Source organism: Tasmannia lanceolata, unplaced genomic scaffold (genome assembly GCF_043159265.1).
Source record: "Tasmannia lanceolata isolate RefF3 unplaced genomic scaffold, GAP_Taslan_0.1 ptg000016l, whole genome shotgun sequence".
Classification (NCBI taxonomy): domain Eukaryota; kingdom Viridiplantae; phylum Streptophyta; class Magnoliopsida; order Canellales; family Winteraceae; genus Tasmannia; species Tasmannia lanceolata.
The window spans coordinates 15,861,139-15,881,131 of NW_027518693.1; the positions used below are offsets into that span (position 1 = coordinate 15,861,139).

At 37.5% G+C, this 19,993-nt stretch overlaps 1 protein-coding gene across 1 annotated transcript; it reads left to right on the plus strand.

Annotated features, from left to right (window-relative positions):
* Positions 1–8,327: 8,327 nt before the first annotated feature.
* On the plus strand, positions 8,328–19,230 carry LOC143849155 (vacuolar-sorting receptor 1-like). The gene is made up of 12 exons (XM_077358203.1): positions 8,328–9,112; positions 10,945–11,637; positions 11,788–11,876; positions 12,004–12,073; positions 12,147–12,230; positions 12,479–12,558; positions 12,665–12,746; positions 16,055–16,137; positions 16,217–16,283; positions 16,468–16,596; positions 17,240–17,346; positions 18,870–19,230. Exons 1-12 carry the CDS (start codon positions 8,821–8,823, stop codon positions 18,966–18,968), a joined length of 1,875 nt encoding a protein of 624 aa, XP_077214318.1. The 5' UTR covers positions 8,328–8,820; the 3' UTR covers positions 18,969–19,230.
* Positions 19,231–19,993: the final 763 nt, after the last annotated feature.

Sequence of the window (19,993 nt, forward strand, 5' to 3'; positions counted from 1 at the left end):
TTAAACTAAAATCTTTCATTCTTATGAAAAAGATACGAGAATATATAGGAAGACAATAACATCACTGCTTATGTATTCAAGGTGACGTGGAATCACACTCTTAATCCACGTGTAACGTTTCAGATTGATCAGGACACTCTATTTTTAGAGTGGGTCCCACCTTAGACATATGACAGTTGTTGTTCATCGGATGATCTTAACTTTTTGATCAATGGACGGGAAATAAGTGTTTGATTAAATAGAGGTTGGTATTAAAGTCTTCAAGGAAGAGTGTTGGCATCTATGTCACGTCACGGGGTTCGTTGGTTCACTTGGTTCACTTGGTTCTACTTGGAAGTTAATTAAATTCATTCGTGGTGCTTGAGTTTAGGGCGTGTTTGGCAAGGATTCAAGTCCTCACCCAAAAATCCAGGCAGAAGCAGATTAATGAAAATCTCAGAAGGGACATGAATCCCCATTATTTATTTGCAAAAATTGAACAATAAGTGCGCCCTTGGAGCTGATTTTTGCAAGGGCGCCCTTCATTCTATCATTCCTCCTACAAGGAATCCTCCAAGGCTACGGATTTGGCCAATCGATGTACAATGTTTGATTTAATTTATAAAGAGGTGATATATTGTGATCTGATTCAATAGTCCTAATGCCTATAGAGATTGGAGGTGAATAATTAAGGCTATTGATATTGGCAATGCCATGTTTTGATAATTGCATTAACATTTTGCCTTTTAATATTTATTAAACAGCTGTAAAATTAAAATGACTTTACCTTCAACAAAAGAGTACCAAAAAGGAAGTAGGAGTGAAGTTATTTGTAGGAAAAGACAAACAAAAGGGGTGGAAACATTGAAAAGGGGCGTGTATTTTCCAGCAAAAATAAATGGGCATCGGATTCCTTCTTGGAAGATGAAAATTTTGATAAAAGAGCCCAACTTTAATTCATCCACTTCAATATCATTAATTGCATATTTAATTTAGGGAAATGATTTCAGCGCTCCAATGTTTTGATAAACATGCGCTCACTTGTTCGTCGTGTAGCATTTAAAGGGTTTTAAGAGCCTTTTGAGAACCGTAATATCCTCTGACATCCCTTTAAATACTACACGACAGAGAAGTGGAGCGCATGTTTATCAAAACACTAGAGCGCAGAAATCATTTCCCTTAATTTAATTCGAATTGAGTGTTTTTTGGGTTGCCAGATCCCATCAGATCACAATAGAACCATGTTAGTGGGCCCAACAATTGATATTTTGATTTATCTGAGTTGTCCATTTGATAGTCCTTGCTTTGGGTTTTCTATGGCCCAAAAATCACGTCGTCATCACTTGTTCAATGATCTATACCGTTCATTTGTTGGTCTCCACTATAGGTAGATCATGCCCTAAAAATGTTTCCCATTTGAATATCAAAACCCATCAAATCTCCATAAATCATAGACTTAGTAAATTAAGCAATTAAAGAGTTGTAGAAATATTTTCACCAACAATTAAACCTTTCATTTCATGATTTTTATGAGGAACTGAAATATAATTTATAAATTCGGAATGGCTATCCTACTTAGATAATTTCATCTTGAAATTACATTGATGTTCACTAATGAGATATTGAGGAATGCTAAACTGAACGGTGCTCTTGCAATAATCAGACGCAAGGACGCCCCCATTTGATCTATATATATCCACCTAGTCAAAATACATTAGTTATTCATTTACTCTTACATGTTTCAGTGCTATTATAAAAACACTCTGATTAAGTTGACCCAAGGGGGTGGTGCCCTTGCAGCTGATTTTTGCAATGACGCCCTTTAGTTTAGCATTCCCCTAAATAATTTATCCAAAAACAATGGATAATGTGAGCAGGGGAGAGCAAGCAAGAGGGCAAAATAACACGTTTCAGTGAGTACATATGCACTGGTGCATGGGCCATCACCATGTATATCATGTACGTGTGTACATGCCTTGGGCCATATGTGAGGGTGACATTTGTAGAAACGTGAAGAACGCCCCAAAGAGAGCTCCTCAATTATTATTGTCAATATTTCTCTTGGACTGCTTTGATTTAAAGCATTTATCCAAATCTTATCTAGCCATTATTTTCCATTATAGTTCTGAGGGATTTGCTACTCAATTTTGCAAAAAGCCATTTCTCCCCTATTTTTGCAAGAGGGAACGGCCACCTCAATGAATTAAATGAATAAGACAAAATCTGCTAAAAACTAAGCCTCTCTCCCGCAAAAGTGAGCCTCAAAATTGCTTTCCGCGAGATGACCTAGCAAATCCCTAGTTATTAGAAGGCTTAGTTATTAGAATTTCCTGCCATTCAAGAAAAAAGTTATTATAGTTGTCGGCATATCCACTTTGGATCGGATCGACCCATATATCTTGGCCATGATTTGGTTGGAATTGGGATCCTTTTTGGTCACTATCTTACTTTATGAGTGTTGATTACTATTTCAAATGGAAGAATCGTCAGAAAATAAGGTAGAAAGATGGAATATTGTGAGTCCTTTTGATTTTGAGTATGGTTATTTAATGCTACGAAAATATCCCTCTAGAGCCTAGACATAAACTAACGAAAGTATGAAGTGTATTTTCATACATTAGTGTAACTCCATTCAGATTTAGGACGCTCCATTAGAATTTATTTTTATTTTTTTGATGGGTAAGCTAGGGTTAGGCAGACCCCTACCAGATATATTAAAATAGATAGAAAAGTACATCATGAAGAGCAAGGAGAACAACCCTCTTAACACATGAAGGGGGATACAAGGACTCAAAAATGAACCGAACTAAAAGGAACATAAACCAATGAAAAACAAAACAACCAAAGAAAAGCAATGCTCCAAGCAACAGCAGCAAGAGAGGTCAAGCCCAAACGAAACCAAAGACCGAGACAGAGGGGCCTAAGAAAGCTTCGGTGCAAAGGGAGACTGCGCGAAGAAGATGCTAAAAGGACCAAGGAGGGGCTTCCTTCTTTGGACTATATGCGAAGGTCTAGGATCAGACGCCATGCCAAGAAATTCAGACTTCTCGGGTTGAGGAAGGTCATTGATGGAGGTGTGATCCAAATCTTGCAAAGCTGAAAAGTTGTTGATATGCACACGGATATGGGGGCTGGCTTCACAACCTTTTCCTTTAGTAATTTCTCTACTGACAATAAGGTTTTTTTCTGGGTATTAGCAACCTCTTTTGAGATTTGAGAGTTGGTTTTGGGCTGAATTGCAACTGAGGCAGCCCCCTCATTTGGAACATTATTAGAAATTCCAAACTTTTCTAACTAAATTATAGGGGCATCAATGGCTGTTGGCTTGGGTTTCCAAACTTGTCTTGGTGGAAAATTAGGATGTTCTGAGAATCTGAGATGAAGTTGCATTTATCAGTCCCATGGCTAAAATCTCTACAGTTTTTGCAAGCCGAAGGCTTCCAATCGTATTCCACTAATTGGATGTGAGTCCCTGTTGGTGTCTCTATTTTGATGGAATCCGGGAGTTTTTTATCCACATTCACCATGACACAAACTCGGGCGAACATTAGACGGGTTGAATTTGCTGTATGGGAGTCCATATACATGGGTCTTCCAAATCTACTAGCAATTTTACTGAAGCCTCTGCGAGTCCAGAATTTTAGATGGAGACCGGGAAACCTTATCCAAATAGGAATTTCAGTCATCTTTACTCCATTAGATGTTGTTGATACTTGTGGTTCACGATCTGAAATAGTTTTGGATCGTATGATATGGATCATCTGAAATAATTTCGGACATTAGGACAATGGACCCGGTTCGGATCCAGTTGTTTTGCCCAAATCCTGTCCTTTAATGTTCGGATCCAGCCTGTAGTCGGCTCAAGAAGAAGGTTATTATCAATTGATTTTGCAGACTCTCACCATCCTCAAATCCAGAGTAAGATCGAACTCTTTCAACATAAAATAACATGTGTTATCTTGGTTTCAGAAAAGGCTAAAATTGAAGAGTAAAATTATCCAGATTTTGAGTGTACTGATGTCTTAAATAGTGTTTGTGAGAAATCCCTAACCAAAGAGTAAGCTGATGCATTAAATGGTTACAACCAGGTCTCAAACTCACATGCACACAAGCTCAAAGGGTGAGAAATCCCCAACGTAAGAGTAAACTGATGCATTAAATGGTGTTTCATCTGGTCTGAAACTCACATGTAGACATCCTCAAAGTTTGAAACTAATGCGATTTTAAGTGTTTAGATGGCTGATTTCTTCTGCATCATCTCGAGAGAAATAAACCTTAAAAGACTTATATTTTTCTAATAAAAATTAATTTTAAATACATAATTTAATTTTAAATCTAATCTATATATATTTATATGTACTTGATTGTGGAAGAGTGGATACCGGGTAGTATTATAGTTGTGTCGCCACTTTCGTCTTCTTTGTTATTTGCTTTATTAGCAAGGGATACATGGGATTTGCTAGGGTCCATCGCAAAAGGCATTTCACGGCTGGTGTGTCGCATGTCAGACCAGCCAACTCGCGAATGAAGACAAACGCTAGCAATTCCCTATTTAGCAAACATAGTCCTAAAGGATATACATAACACAACAACTTATAAAATATTACGTGTGAGAAGGACGTTTTTTTTTTTTTTTTGAAATGGTTAAAAACTTCATTAGAAAAAAGCAGCTAGCCATGACCAAGGCAGTCATTGGGCGGCTGGACATATAAAGCATAGAGAACAACGGAACTACAAAAGAGAGTCCTCAAGGAGGAAGAAAAAAAAAAAACTCCAGGTCCACTCTAGACACTCCTGCATGTGCAAGGCGATCACAACTCCGTTCGCCAACCTTCTAACGTGATGAAATTGAACCAAATGACCCTCAATCCGATCCAAGATCTCATAAAAAAAACTTTGAAAATCTCCATGGGTGAGGAGAACGGCTTCCAACCATCCAAGATCTCATAAAAAAAAAAAACTCTGAAAATCTCCAAGAGTGAGGGAATTGCCCTCCGCTATAAGATTATCCAAATCTCTTGCCGACATAAACTTGATTCCTTAGAGAATATCCCTCACTTCTACTTCATTAGAATATGTAATTCCTATTTGGCATGAGAAAGCCCACTTAGTTATACTTTCCTCGTCTCTAAGAACCCCTCCAATACCCGAGGGCCTTGGATTTCTCAAACTCGAGCCATCGAAACTTAGCTTCAACCATCCAGGCTTTGGGGCATATCATCATAAACCTCTTTTGCTTGTCCTCGACCATTGCTTGTAGGGTAATTATCTAAGTCTCTTATTTGCATAACTGTTGCTATTTTTCTTGAAATTATATTGCTGTCGGTCACTCCAAGTCCACCGCTAACAAACATCCCCCTTCCTTAGCTTCTTAGTGAAACCCTAAACTTAGAAATCAAAAGTTTAGAATTGTTTTCACCAACCAAATCTACAAATCTGATCACATACGTGTGGCAGTTCTTGTGGACCAAAGTTGTAGACTCCATCCTATGAAATAACAACACGTGCCCATGAGTACATGCATGGATGCATGAGGCATCATCATGAATTCATGCACCTGTGAATGCAATGTGGCCCATCTAGAAATACATAAATAAGGGTGAAGCACACTCCTACTATTAGTATTGCCACCATCTCTTGGACTGATTAGATTTAAAACATGTATTGCAAACTTTGCTTCTTCTTTTTTTCCCCTTTTATCCACTTCCAAAAGGTGTAATCCGCACAAAGACATCAATATTTCATCAAACAGAGATACTCTTATCGGCAATTTTTCGGCAACCTTCTCGAGAGACAAGAGAAAACGCATGCTAAGATGTTTGGATATGTAGAAAATCCGTGGAAAAAAAAAATCCAATAGGCATACAGTTTTCTGATTTTAGGGATTTTTTTTCGATTTTGGAAATATTCTTGAAAAATGAGTAAAAAGGCTGGAAATTTTCTATCCCAATAAAAATGAGAAGGGCTTGAGAAACTTGACATGGACTCACCATGTGATGCAAGAAGGCTGCAGGGTCGGGTTCAGCTGGGCTTTTCAAAACCCTAGTCCAACCCTGTTTCCCATTATCTCAGCACTGACCTGCCCTGACCCTAAGCCGGGGCCTAAAAACCTCAATCCAATGCCCACCCTACAGGATATAGCCCAGCCCTTCCTTGTCCTGATTGGCCCTGATTGACACTAGTGAAAAAGAAAATGAAGAGAGACCTATCAATAGAAAACTCCAAACTATATAAAATAAAGTATACGAAGATAAGTTTGACACAGTGTAGACTGGGTCGTGCTGGGCCTGGGCGGGTCAGGGACAAAGTGTAAAGAGGGCCGAGTCGGGCTGGTCCGAGGTATCAACCCTGAGCCCAACCTCGCCCTGGGTCAAGGCCTAAAAAATGAACCCATGCCTGCCCTCAGGGTTGGATTTTCCAACCATGACCATGTTCGGGCTCAGGGGGGCCAAAGTTCACAGGGGCCAAACTTGCACCCCTAGATGCAAGCATGACACGACTGCCTGTGGGGAAAAATTATGGGGGAAAAAAAATCCATTGTCTAGTGGTTTGTAGAAACATGAAAAAAATGTAATTAGAAAGAAAACATTCATGGAAAATGAGTTTACCAAGAAAATTCTTTTTTCATGAAAAAAAAATTATAATAAAAATTTTCCATGCATCTTTAACCATTGGGTCTTTGAGCTTGATTTTCAATCCGTTTTTATCTAGTCCCTACAATCCATATGGAAGCCATTATGGTTTAAGCTATAATCCATATCGACGACATTCAGGCACCTCATTTTCTTCTCACAGTATTATTTCCTTTGAATTTTTATCTATATTTTAAAATTGAGGAATGCTAAATGGAAGGGCGCCCTTGCAAAAACCAGCCGCAAGGGGGTGGTTCCATTGGATCGACATCACCAAAGTGCACTAGTTATTCCTCTACATTTACATTTTTTAGTGCTCATTAATATAAATGAACTTTGATGAAGTGGATTCAATGGGGTGCCCTTGTGGCTGTTTTTTTTTTTTAAGATTACCTTTCATTTTAGCATTCCTCTTTAAACTTTAATTGAGGAAGATTGATAAACTGAAGGGCACCCTCGCAAAAACCTTGAGAAAAGATCTTTTACCATGTAAATCATTTTCATAAAAAACGACAAACAAAAGAGGTGAAAATGCAAAAAAGGGCCATAAATATCATTTCCCCTGGACCTGGCAAACGGGTAACCCGCGCGGGTACATGTACTGGCGGGTACGAGTAAGAAATACTGGCGCAGTTACTGGTAGCCTTTCATGAACCTGGAACCCGCCCGGGTGGGTTGAGCATAACCGTGGGTAACCCGGCAAATTCAAGGTGACTTGAGAGGTTGTCTGCTCAAAGTCAGTCTTCATGCTTAATCGAGGTGACTTGACGGGTTGTTTGCTCAAGTCAGTCTTCATGCTTTGTACATCTCATTTAAGAACAAAAACAATGAACTTGAAAGATAATGAAGCTCAAACTTCAATATAAAATTTTGGAACAAAAAAAAAGAGAGATAAAAATACAACCTGAAGATGGCTTTTGACATGAACAAGAGTAAACCCGTGGGCACCCGGGCCTGACCCGACCCGGCCCGCTGATCACGGGTACGGGCCAGGTACGGGTCGTCGTTTTTTACGGGTATTTTGTACCCGTACCCTTGGATTCCACTACGGGCCGGGTGTACCCGCGGGTATGGGTTTCATTTTGCCAGGTCTAATTTCCCATACGAAGATATGCTGCTAGGAAGACACGGTGGGCACACGAATCATTCCTAGCAAGCCACAAGTACGAACATGTTTTATGACATAAATACCCTCAACTTTGTACTAATATGACCAACATATCTCTACCCTTGTTAAAATGACCATCTACTCCATGGAGGGGTTTGCTGGGCGATTTTGCGGAAAGTCATTGGTGGCTGACTTTTGCAGGAGAGAACAGCCACCTCACATGAATTAAATAAATAAGACAAAATCTGTTAAAAAGTGAGCCATTGTGGCTGTTCTCTTCCGCAAAAGTGAGCTGCAAAATATCTTTCCATGAAATTGCGTATAAAATCGGGGTCAAAAGAATTTTCACGGGATTTGCTAGGCAATTTCGCGGAAAGCCATTTTGCCGATGACTTTGTCTGTCATTTACTATTCGTCTGAGGTGGCTGTTCTTTAATGCAAAAGCTTTCCACGAAATTGCCTAACAAATCCCAAATTACTAATACATACTTGATTAGCGTGCCGTTATGGAAACAAACGAATGCGGATATCAATTCGAAAAGAAGAGAATATCTCGATGAATACATTTTCTCCTGATAAATTGAGATGAGTCAAGCTATCAAGGGTCGGTGTTTAGCTATCTTTGATTGATCTCGCAACAGTTTTTACAAATTCGCGATCTCTCTTCTAGATTATTAAAGGACAATAGTAGAAGAAGATGCCGTGAAGGAAACACAAAGTCTCATACTTTTCTCTTGTTCTTTTTCTTTTGAAAATTCTCTTTTCTAATTCTACTGAAAGCCCAGACCAGAGAAAAGAGTGGTTTTGTTGAATATTAGATTTTGGGATCTGGGTCTTCGTCTATTATTGATTTTTCCTAAGAAAGTTTAGATTTTCGATCTGGGTTTTAGGTTTTTGATCTGGGTCCTCACTTTTTATTGAGTTTTTTAGGGAAATTTAGGTATTTTTATATGGGTTTTCGTTAATTGTCGTGTTTTTTAGGGAAAGGTTAGTTTTTTTTTCGATCTGGGATTAGAAAGGATTACTTTTTTCCGATCTGGGGTTTCTTTCAATTGAGCGTGTGTTGAGATAAAAGCAATTTTTTTATTTTTGACGTTGAGAATGAGGGAAAAGTTTGGGTTTTTGATATGGGTTTTGTTTCTCTGGGGTTATTGTTATGGTAAATTTGTGGTGGAGAAGAATAGCTTGAGAGTGACTTCTCCTGATTCATTGAAGGATGTTTATGAGTGTGCGATTGGGAATTTTGGCGTTCCTCAGTATGGTGGAACGATGGTTGGGACTGTAATGTATCCAAAAGCAAATCAAAAGGCATGTAAGGGCTTTGATGAGGTTGATATCTCTTTTAAATCTAAGCCTGGTGGACTTCCCATCTTTCTTCTTGCTGAAAGAGGAGGTGAGCTTTTTGGGTTTTGTTAATTGATGTTTATTAATGTGTTGCTTCATTTTGTAATTAGGGCAATTTGTATTAGTTTCGGTAATTTAATTATTGTTCTTAATTGATGTTTATATTTGTTGCGTCATTTTGTAATTTGGGCAGTTTGTATTAGTTTGAGTAATTTAAATAGAGGATCTTTTGGAAAATAAATTTTCCTATTCAAAGAGTGCATAACGGCATGGATAAGCTCACACCAACCTGCCAATTTTGGATCCAATTCAGGATTTTTCTTGGGTGGTATTGGGAAGGAATTGGAATGTAATAATATGGATTCATACCGAAGAAAAGTTTCCTTATTGATTTAAACCCAGTACCTGTAGGATAGGGATAGAGGAAGAGGGAAAGAAAACCCGAAGATTTCACATAGTACTTTTGATAGAAAAATCAATCTCATTTATTTCGTACCCTTCTGAACTTTTCAGAAGAGCTGTATCTGTTGTTTTTCTTCTTTTTTCAATGTTGTGATATTCTTTATGCGATTTTTGGTTGTTCTATTATTCCTCTTTGGAAGTGATGGTTGGGTATTTGATGATGTATTTGATATATGGATTTTGGGCATGTGATCGTTATTTCCTTTTTCATATCTTGTTTGCTTAGATGAACTGAGATTGGGTACCAGTGACCACCTTAATATAGTATAGTTTTCTTGTAAGTGAATCCAACAGGAGATATAAGTATAGGATGTGTCCGGTAAGGTTTGTTATTCTTTCCTGACTAAACGGGCAGGAATGGATTAATGAGAATCTTCAAAAGGGATTCTGAGTCGCGCTGAAGAATCTTTTTTTTAGGCGCACAAAAGGCAGAAAGCGGGCAAATGGGCTTTGCGGGTTGGGGTTGCCGAATGTCTTCTTTTTCGCTTTTTTTCCCGCACCTAAAAAGGTGGGGTAAGCCTTTTTAAGAATGATTTCGGAACGCAACCATAGTGTTCATGTAAATTCTGTTAGAAAATTGTATTTTTGTTGGATGTGGGTAACTGATGCAGATCGTAGGTCCAATAAGCGGCATATTTGCACATTAAAATTTTTAGGATTTTTATTTCCATAGTTTAGTTTTTAGGATTATTATTTCCATAGTTTAGTTTTTAGGATTATTATTTCCATAGTTTAGTTTTTAAGGCGTTTATTTTCCGTTGAATATTTACTTTCATTGCCTATATATAGGCCACATGTATTAGAGATTTTCAGATTTTGATGATGAATTAATGAATTGAGACAGAGTTTCTCCCCTATCCCTCTTCTTCTTTCCTTTCCCTTCTTCTTTTCTTCTATTTTTCTTCTCTTCCTCTTCTTCTCCCCCTTTCCCCTCTATCTTCTATTTCTCCCTGCCTGGATCACATCAGTAACTGTTGATTTCTGAATTCAAAAAATATGTTTTAGTGCGTAGTTTATTCTAATGTACCCATTTATGGTCCATTTCAAAAAAAAAAATGTACCCATTTATGGTCAAATTATCCAGTTGTCTGCCTCCAATGACTGATTGCTGAACTGGGATTTCTTTGACTTGATTGTGAAGTGGGCAGCATTTACGAGAAGTTATTTGTTGTGCTATTTGGGGTGACCATGTTTTGATAACAGATATTTGGTAGTAGAGAGCATGCAATTTTGGTTCATTTTTTCAGCAATTCCTTTCAAAGGCTTTTCTTATATCTTATAAATACTAGAATAAATCTTTCAAGGCTATTCATGGCTGCAACTTTTTTTGAGTGGATTTCAGCTAACTGACATGAAAACAATTGAAAACCGATATCCCAGTAAATTAGCTTCTGATAAGCGGCTTTGCTACGCTAACAGATTGTTACTTCACTTTAAAGGCATGGAATGCACAGAAGGCAGGTGCAGCTGCTATCCTTGTTGCAGACAGCAAGATAGAACCTTTAATAACAATGGACACTCCTGAAGAAGAGAATTTCAATGCAGATTATGTACAAAACATCTCTATCCCGTCAGCTCTTATTAGCAAAACCCTTGGGGATGCCATTAAGAAAGCTCTATCAAACAGTGACATGGTTAATATTAATTTAGATTGGAGAGAATCACTTCCACACCCCGATGACCGGGTTGAGTATGAGTTCTGGACAAACAGCAATGATGAGTGTGGGCCCAAGTGTGAAAGTCAGATGGACTTTGTCAAGAATTTCAAAGGAACAGCTCAGATACTTGAGCAGAAGGGCTACACACAGTTCACCCCACATTACATAACTTGGTACTGCCCGGAAGCTTTTATTTTGAGCAAACAATGCAAATCACAGTGCATCAACCACGGGAGATATTGTGCTCCCGATCCTGAACAGGACTTTAGCAAAGGGTATGATGGAAAAGACGTCGTAGTACAAAACTTGCGACAGGCTTGCTTGTTTAAAGTTGCTAATGAAACTGGGAAGCCTTGGCTGTGGTGGGATTACGTCACTGACTTTGCTATTAGATGTCCAATGAAAGGAGAAAAATACACCAAGGAATGTGCAAATCAAGTAATCCAATCTCTGGGTAGGTTTGAAATTCAAAATTCCATGTTTTCTATGTTATGTTTATCTTATTAGTTATTAGGATTGTTATTCGACAATGTTTAAAAACTCACTCATTGACGTGGAACTTTCCAATATTTGCTTATTTGGTTCTCTGGGTGGATTTTAATAGGTGTTGATCTCAAGCAGATAGATAAATGTATTGGAGATCCTGACGCAGATGAAGAGAACCCGGTGCTGAAAGCTGAACAGAATGCACAGGTTGAGTTCGACTCATTCTTTCTCAATGTGTCACGTTGTTACATTATTTTAACGTTTCTCATTTTTTCCATTTTTCTTTTTACTGACCTTGTGGCCATCATCTGAAGCTTTCAATTCTTGATCTCAGATTGGCAAAGGCTCTCGTGGAGATGTGACCATATTGCCAACCCTTGTAATCAACAACAGACAATATCGAGGTTTGCAACTGACTTTAATGATTTTGGTTGCTTGGATGCAGAGTTTTTTATGCATATTCTGGACTGGTTTCAGGTAAGTTGGACAAAGGTGCGGTCCTCAAAGCCATCTGTGCGGGTTTCGAAGAGACGACAGAGCCAACTCTTTGTTTGAGTGATGGTAAGGGATCTTTTTTTTTTTTATTGTTTTTTCTTAATGTAGATGGTAAGGGATTTAACCGACCCCAACTTGTTTGGGACAAAGGCTTAGTTGAGTTGAGTTGAGTTGAGTTGTAGATGGTAAGGGATCTGTACGCATCTCCATCATCATTGTAGCTTGTTTTTGGGAGGACCAGCCTTCATCTTTCGTTCTGAATTACCATTCCAAAAAAAAATAAAAAATCTTTCTTTCTGAATTGACTTATTCAGGAATTGAAACGAATGAGTGCTTGGAAAATAATGGTGGATGTTGGCTGGATAAGGCTGCTGCTAATGTTACTGCTTGCAAGGTATTCATTTAAGTGTGTTTATCTTCTGAAGCTTTTTCCTTAGTGTTCAATGCTGTTTTTGTGCATTCCGTTTGTTATATTCTATTATCTATACATTTGATTGTAGGATACTTTTCGGGGAAGAGTGTGTGAATGCCCTATCGTGGATGGTGTGAAGTTTGTAGGTGATGGGTACACCCATTGTGAAGGTAAAAGTTAAACTTAGAATATTTTATGTTCCAAAAATGAAAAGGAAATGTATGCATGCTGGAACTGTTTTTGCTTTGCTTCTTTCTAGATTATTGCGTATAAAAGATTTGTCAAATATTGAGTTCATGAAATCATTTTTTATGTTAAAAAATATACTAAGAAAGGGGCAAGAGCATAACGACTGAGATAGAGATAGTCATGAACAAAGACTCAAGCAAAATGAAAAAGGAAAAAAAAGGAAACAATAAAAGAGAGAGAGAGAGAGAAAAAACCCAATTTCGTAACACCCTCAATGAGGAATGTGATCTAGTAAAATCGCAATTCTCTCTTTGTTAATACCCAAGCGAGCAAGTGAGTCCGCGCCCGAATTCCGAATTTGCCAATCGTCAGATGTTTTGAATCTCAAAATTGTGTCCCTTATATTGATCTAGAATCTCCTCTATAGTATCAAATGATGGAATAAAAAAATGTTTCAAATCTCAAAAAAATATTGGTTAAATGATGGAAAGAAAGTAACAAATCCGGACAATAATATTTGAAGGTTATGGCATAAAAATATGATCAAATTTTGAAAACTTGAGATTTTTCTTGAGCAACACTAGTCACATCATTGGTCCTCATAAAATCATGCAAGAATTCAAGAATAAAAAAAACTCACAAATCTGAAAAAAAAGCAACTCACAAAGATTCTTTGCTGTTGTATTCTGACCATCTTGGTCCCCCTTTTTAATGAAATTTTAACCATTCAAAAAAAAAACAAGCAACGCACAAAGAACGTGATTCAACCCACATGCAAAAATCTCACCAGGTCTCAAATCTCATAACAATTTACAACGTGCCAATTGTAGAAAAAAAAAATCAGGTTCTCAATTTGGGCATTTGGGTTTCAAAGAAATTGGGAAATTTGGGTTATTTAAAGATTTGGAGAATTAGGTTTGGGAATAGGGATGGAAAAGGATGGTTCAAAATTAGAGATTGTGGATCCTAAGGGGGACATTGTGGATTTGAGATATAGAATTAAGGTTTCCTGAGCGGGAGGAGGAGGAGCCGGGGCGGCGGGGGTGGGGCGTGGGGGGTGTTTGGTGGGTTTGAAATTTGAATATGGGGATGTTGGGCATGGGGTTATGGTGAGGTTTTAGTATCCAGCAAAGGGGAGCTTGAGGATTTTGGTTGAGATAAGGTAGACACAGGGCCTAGGGTGAGATGAGATGGGTGAAACAAGAAGAAAAGTTTTTTTTTTGAGGTTTTAGGCAAGGAGGGGAATATTTACTGCTCCGGCAGATTTTTTGTGGTTTAAGAAACCAAGAAAAGGAAGAGAGAAAATAGGATAATTATAGATTGGAAGTAATGAAGAAACTATAACCTTATCTCAAGGCATCCAACCCAGAGTTTTCCTTAGCATCTCACTAAAGAAGAAGAAGCTTTCCTCCTAAAAAGAAACGTTTTCAATATCCATGTCAAAGTGTGTAGTCTCTTCAAATCTAAAATAAAATATTGATATCAAACATTCACATTTTGAGGCACTGCTAGATACAATGGTTACATGAATTGCAAGCCCATGCATATTATTTGATTGATTAATTGATTGGTACTATTTATTGTTATTATTGTGTTAATTTGGAAAAACATGTACATTGTTAAGATTTCATAATTACTTGCCATTCAAAGAAAAAAATTTCATTATTACATCGAAAGAGAAAGACCAACAGAATATGAAGAAACACAACAATGGCTATTAATTGTTTTGGCGGATTATTTTCTTTAAATGTTTTTTAATATTTTTTTTCCATTAATTTCAAACATGGACAATGTTTTCAACAATTTGCTTCACTTCACCAAAGACCTTATACTTCGTTTCATGTTTCATTTCATCAACGTCGGACTTATAGTATAGTTGCATTAATCTTCTACTAAGGGTGTTGTGCTTTGCTAGCGATCTAGGCAATAAAATATCTTAGGCCCTGTTCGTTTAAGATTATGACAACAGATGGTGAGTGCCAAACTGATTATTGTACTCAATTTAAACGTAATTTTCAGTCCAATAATCAGTTCGACAGTCACAATAGGTTTTTATAATCTTAAACGAACAGGCCTTATTGTCTACTTCTGTCACTCCTGATTACTGTTTGTATGGTAGCTAATGTCTGTCTTCAACTTTTCTTGGTTGGTTGTCTCTTCTGTTTCCTTTCCCGATGTCGAATAGAACCACGGGACTTTGCTCATGTCCTTGATTATCATAGCTCACGTTTGTTTGTTGCATGCCACACCCATGACTACCATTTTGACTTTGGTTTTGTACTGTAATTTGCTGCTGACTGCTCTATGAATTATCTGATTTCTCAATTGGGGGAGTGGAGGGCCTCTACCTATCATGCTTGATTTGTAATATTTTTCTTCTTCTCTAATTCGTATAATTTTCATGTAATTTTACTTGTTTGTCCACCTTGAATTTAATTTGCCTTATACTTGTTCATAACTTCATATGGTCATTATTATGATTTAGGATATTCTGCTTTTAAGTTCTCTATGCTAATGAAAGAGGAATAAAGCTATTTTTTTCACCAACGGCTATGTCGATATTGTCCAATCAGTTTTTTTTTTTGAATGCCAATGTCAGTTTGTACTGGGTTTTGGACATCATTTTTGTCAGTCATAACTGCAAATTTCATTGTTAGGTAGTAGTACTGTTGTGTAGTTGACACCCATTTTTTGTATTTCAGTTTTATACTTCAAATATTTGTATCATGCTAGAATCTTGTATAGTTCACCACATAAATTGCACCCACAAATGCTCCGTTTGGTTGCCGGAAATTTTTTGGTTCTTGGGATTTTTGTGGAACAAAAAACTTCCTGGGAGATTGGTGGGAAAAAAAACTCCCTGGAAGTATCCCGGTAAAATAAAAATCCCATATTTGGTTGACCGGACTATGGTGGGAAAAAAAATGCTTTGTTTGGTTGCTTGAACTGTTGGGAAGAAAAAAAATTCTTTTGCAAGCTTATTTTTGGTTCCTGGGAGTATTTTTTTTCCTTCCTGGGGTTTCGTGCGGGGTTATTTTGGTTCCTGGGATTATTTTGGGCCCACCAACCAAACGTGGGTTTCCTGCCAAAATTCCACAAAAGTCCCAAGAATCAAAAAAATTCCGGCAACCAAATGGAGCATTACTGATCCGAATCATTCCGTAGTGTTTTGATGGAGCAAAAGCTTCTTCTTTATATCATTTTGCTCAATGTTGCCAAACTTCAATTATTTTGATCACTTTTTTCAGTCTTTGGAGCTGACTGCAGTTATTTTGATCACCTTTTACAGCCTCTGGAACTGGACGCTGTGAAATTAATAATGGAGGCTGTTGGAAAAAAACCCAAGATGGAAGGACTTACTCTGCCTGTGTTGTAAGTTCATCAAAGAAGTTCTCTTAATCATTTTTTTTTTTTTTGTTACACTTCAATGAGTCGGTAATCAATCTTGCAGGAGGACCATGCAAAGGGCTGCAAATGCCCACAAGGATTTAAGGGTGACGGGGTGAATACATGTGAAGGTAAGTTTTCAGTTGCATAAAACAAAGAAATCGTCTCCTTTCTCCAGTTTAAGACCTTTTTTTTTTAATGGCAGTTTAAGGCTTCTTAGGCACAGTGTTTTGCATATGGGTCTTGATTAATAATCAATGATGGCAAAAGTTGTCTGTGCGACTGACTCTAACTTCACATGTTTGACCATTTCAGATATAGATGAGTGCAAAGAGAAGGCTGCCTGCCAATGCTCAGAGTGCAAATGCAAGAACACGTGGGGAGGTTATGAGTGCAGTTGTGGTGGTGATCTTCTGTACATGAGAGAGCATGACACATGTATAAGTGAGTATCTAAAAGTATTTTTTTCTTGGTTTAGATGCCAAGGTGCCAAATATTCATGAATTTTTACATGAGAAACTGCTCTTGATATGTCTCATTAATAAGAAAATATTCTACTATTTCGATCTGGCCAATTATTGTCCAGGAATGGAAATTTTCTTTTTCCTTTTTTCTTTGATTGGGTACACAATTTGAAATTTTATATTTCAAAAGAATAAAAAACATTCATGCAACAACCCTTGAAACATGGATATATTATGAATATAGTCGTGAGCATGGTTTTAAATTTCGGTTTTGGCTAAAATTTTGGACTTATCCGAAACCGAAATTTCAGTACACGCGCACGAAACTCTGGATTTTTAGGACGAAATTTCGGTAATTTCGTTCTAAATTCTTCAACGTAATAAAATATTATTATTTTAATATCAATTTCGACCAAATTCTCGAAATTTCCGAAGTTTCGAACAAAATTTGGTAAATTTCAGGAATTTCGGTTTCGGTCCTCACTGAAATCCGAAATTTTGGGTTTCGGTCGAAATTTAAAACCATGGTTGTGAGTGTCCATTCTTGAAATGTGGATATTATGGTACCCTTCTTTCCAATATTTTTGTGTGGCCCTTAGATTTCTCTCGTGGAAATGATGCAGGCAAGAATCCTACCACAGAGATGAGCTGGAACTTTATGTGGGTCATTTTCCTTGGCTTGGTTGCAACCGGAGTTGGAGCCTATGCTTTGTACAAGTACAGAATCCGGGTAAGCTATTGTCTTCTAGTACTCCTAATTTTGGCCAATGGTTCAGTGTTTTTTTTTTTTTTTGAATGACAATGGAATTTTATTAAAGAAGAAAAAACAGCAAACAGACCAAAGGACCTTGATCAAGATGATCAATGCAACAAACAAAAGTTAGAAAGGAGCAAAAAGAGAACGGACAAAAGGAAAGTGATCATAAACCGCTAGTGCTTCTCTATAATCTCCATGAAAATCATTTTCGGTCAGCCATCCATCAAATCACATTTATCCCCCTCCACGATTACTTAGTCAGATCATGATCCACAAGAAAATATTGGTTTTGAGCGACATTCCTTCTGCCCCGGTTCTGTCTACCACAAAAAGTGTCAGAGAATGCAGACCTAACTTTGACATCATAATACCTTAATATACTACCAACACAAGCAGGGTCAGGATTCCCAAAGCTTGAACCTTCGAATTAAATTTCAAGAGGCCCAACGGAGGAGAATACCACCTAAAGAGATAGACAATCACGTGGGATGTGGCTGTCTTTATGAACTCCCCAAGCCAACTGCAAGACACCCCTTTTAACTCCTTTGGACCAATAACCCACCTCACAATTGTCGAGAAAATAGGCGGCACATAGCATAGGGAGATCTGGAATTTCCTTCAAAGTTCTAATTATTCCTCTCCTTCCACACAAGCCACAGAGAGGCCGCAAGAGCAAGTCTCCAAAGCATCCTACTCCAAAAGCTAGGAGCGAACCCCCAACATTCAACCAGCTCCCCAATATGATTGGGGAAAACCAAACTTAAGTAGATTATTGCATCAAACAAGGGACCTTCTTGTTAAGATGAGCGTAGTAAGTGGTTCTCAATACCTTTAAAAAAAGTTAGTGGTTCTAAATGTTACTGTCACTTGGTTTGGGACTTCTCACTTTGTGTAAAACAACCAAACCAATTAGGGTTTTGTCTAATTTTGTATACTTGGGAGTTTGCTGCCTAATTTCATATACTAGAGCATTCGCTCAATTTAGAAGTTGATGGGGACCATCAGGCAGAGAGGAGGTCCAAAGGGCCCATGCCCTTTAGTGTATCTTGTCTGTATCGGCACATATGTGTATATGCATTTATGTGCATATATATTATGTATTGATGGGTTCTGAGTCTACTGACAATCTGTATTTATTCCATTATTGTCTGCATATTTCCACATCCATGAGTCTTGATGTTGATGTACTGTTAGTTTGTTACTGATTGACATTTGTTGTCTACTTCTAGAGACAATGTATCATATTATTTTAGTCTAGCTCTACCCAACACTACTACTGGAAGATGGATATGCGTATTTTATTTTCTACAATCCTTTCACGTTCTTGGGGATTTACACCCTTCAACATCTCATTGGTTTGCATATAATTAAACAAACAGATGTTTAATTATATCTGAAACATCCTCGTCTCGTGTTCATGGTTGTAGTTTTGTTTTCTTTATAAAGTTCACTATTTTTTTCCAAAAAAAAACATCCTCATGTTGTGAATTTGACAGAGATACATGGATTCGGAGATCCGGGCCATCATGGCGCAATACATGCCATTGGACAATCAAGGCGAGTTCCCAAATCACATTCAACATGGAGACGTCTAAGTAGCTTTGAAAGAAGAAAATGACCATCCTTCTTCCATTCCTGAGATCCCCATGTGTATTTGATAATGGGACATGTTTCTATGAGCTATCTCTGATGGTTGCTCTTTTTGCATGAATGTGGACACACAACACTCTCTCTTTATGATTGCTTGTAAATTTGAAGCTATTCCATGCTCCCACATGAGATGAGATCCATCTCTTCTCTCTCTATCTCTCTCACGATATGAAAGTTAAGTCAATGAATTATATGTTTGTATTTGTATTTGGCTGTTGCCCCTCTTTCTCATCTCTTAGACGAAACTCGTCTCTCCCAATTTTTTATTTTTTTAGTTGGTAAGATTTTGGGCTAATCTATTTGAATTTATTTTGAATTCCCCTATAATTAGAAATCTTTCTATGAGAGGATGGGAGTTTTGAAATTCTTAAACAAAAAATTAATATTGAAAGTGCCTTAATGTTTTTTTGAACGGTAAGTGCCTTAACGTTATTAAAACCTTCATTTTACTTTGCCTTCTATTGGTTAAGGGAAAATCCTATATGACATACTTGGCTATTGTCACTGCACTTAATAATTTAAGTATTACATCTCAAAAACTATATGAATTTGCTATAAAAGCTTAAAGCTCAAAGCTTATTAATAGACATTGGGGTTTTGATGTGTTGTAGCTTGTAAGGAGGGCAATCTTTTGGCTCTGATAATAGTGTGATATTACCTGCTATTACATAGTTTGCTGCACCTTTGGTTGACCAGGACCACTCAACTGTTAGGACTATTGGATTTTGGATCTTATTTTTTTTATATGAAATAAAGGGAGAAGATGAAATGTTGTTTGTAGTTTTAAGTAGAATTTTTAAATGTTATAAAAATGCACCTAATGAACAGATTTTTTTTTTTTTGAATGGTGCCTAATGAATAGATTTAAAATAAATAAAACTACAAAGACATGTGGCGCCTTCCCTTCAGATCTAGAACGCTCCATCAGATCTCGAGGTACATCCGGGCCACGATCAAAAATCATTTTGGA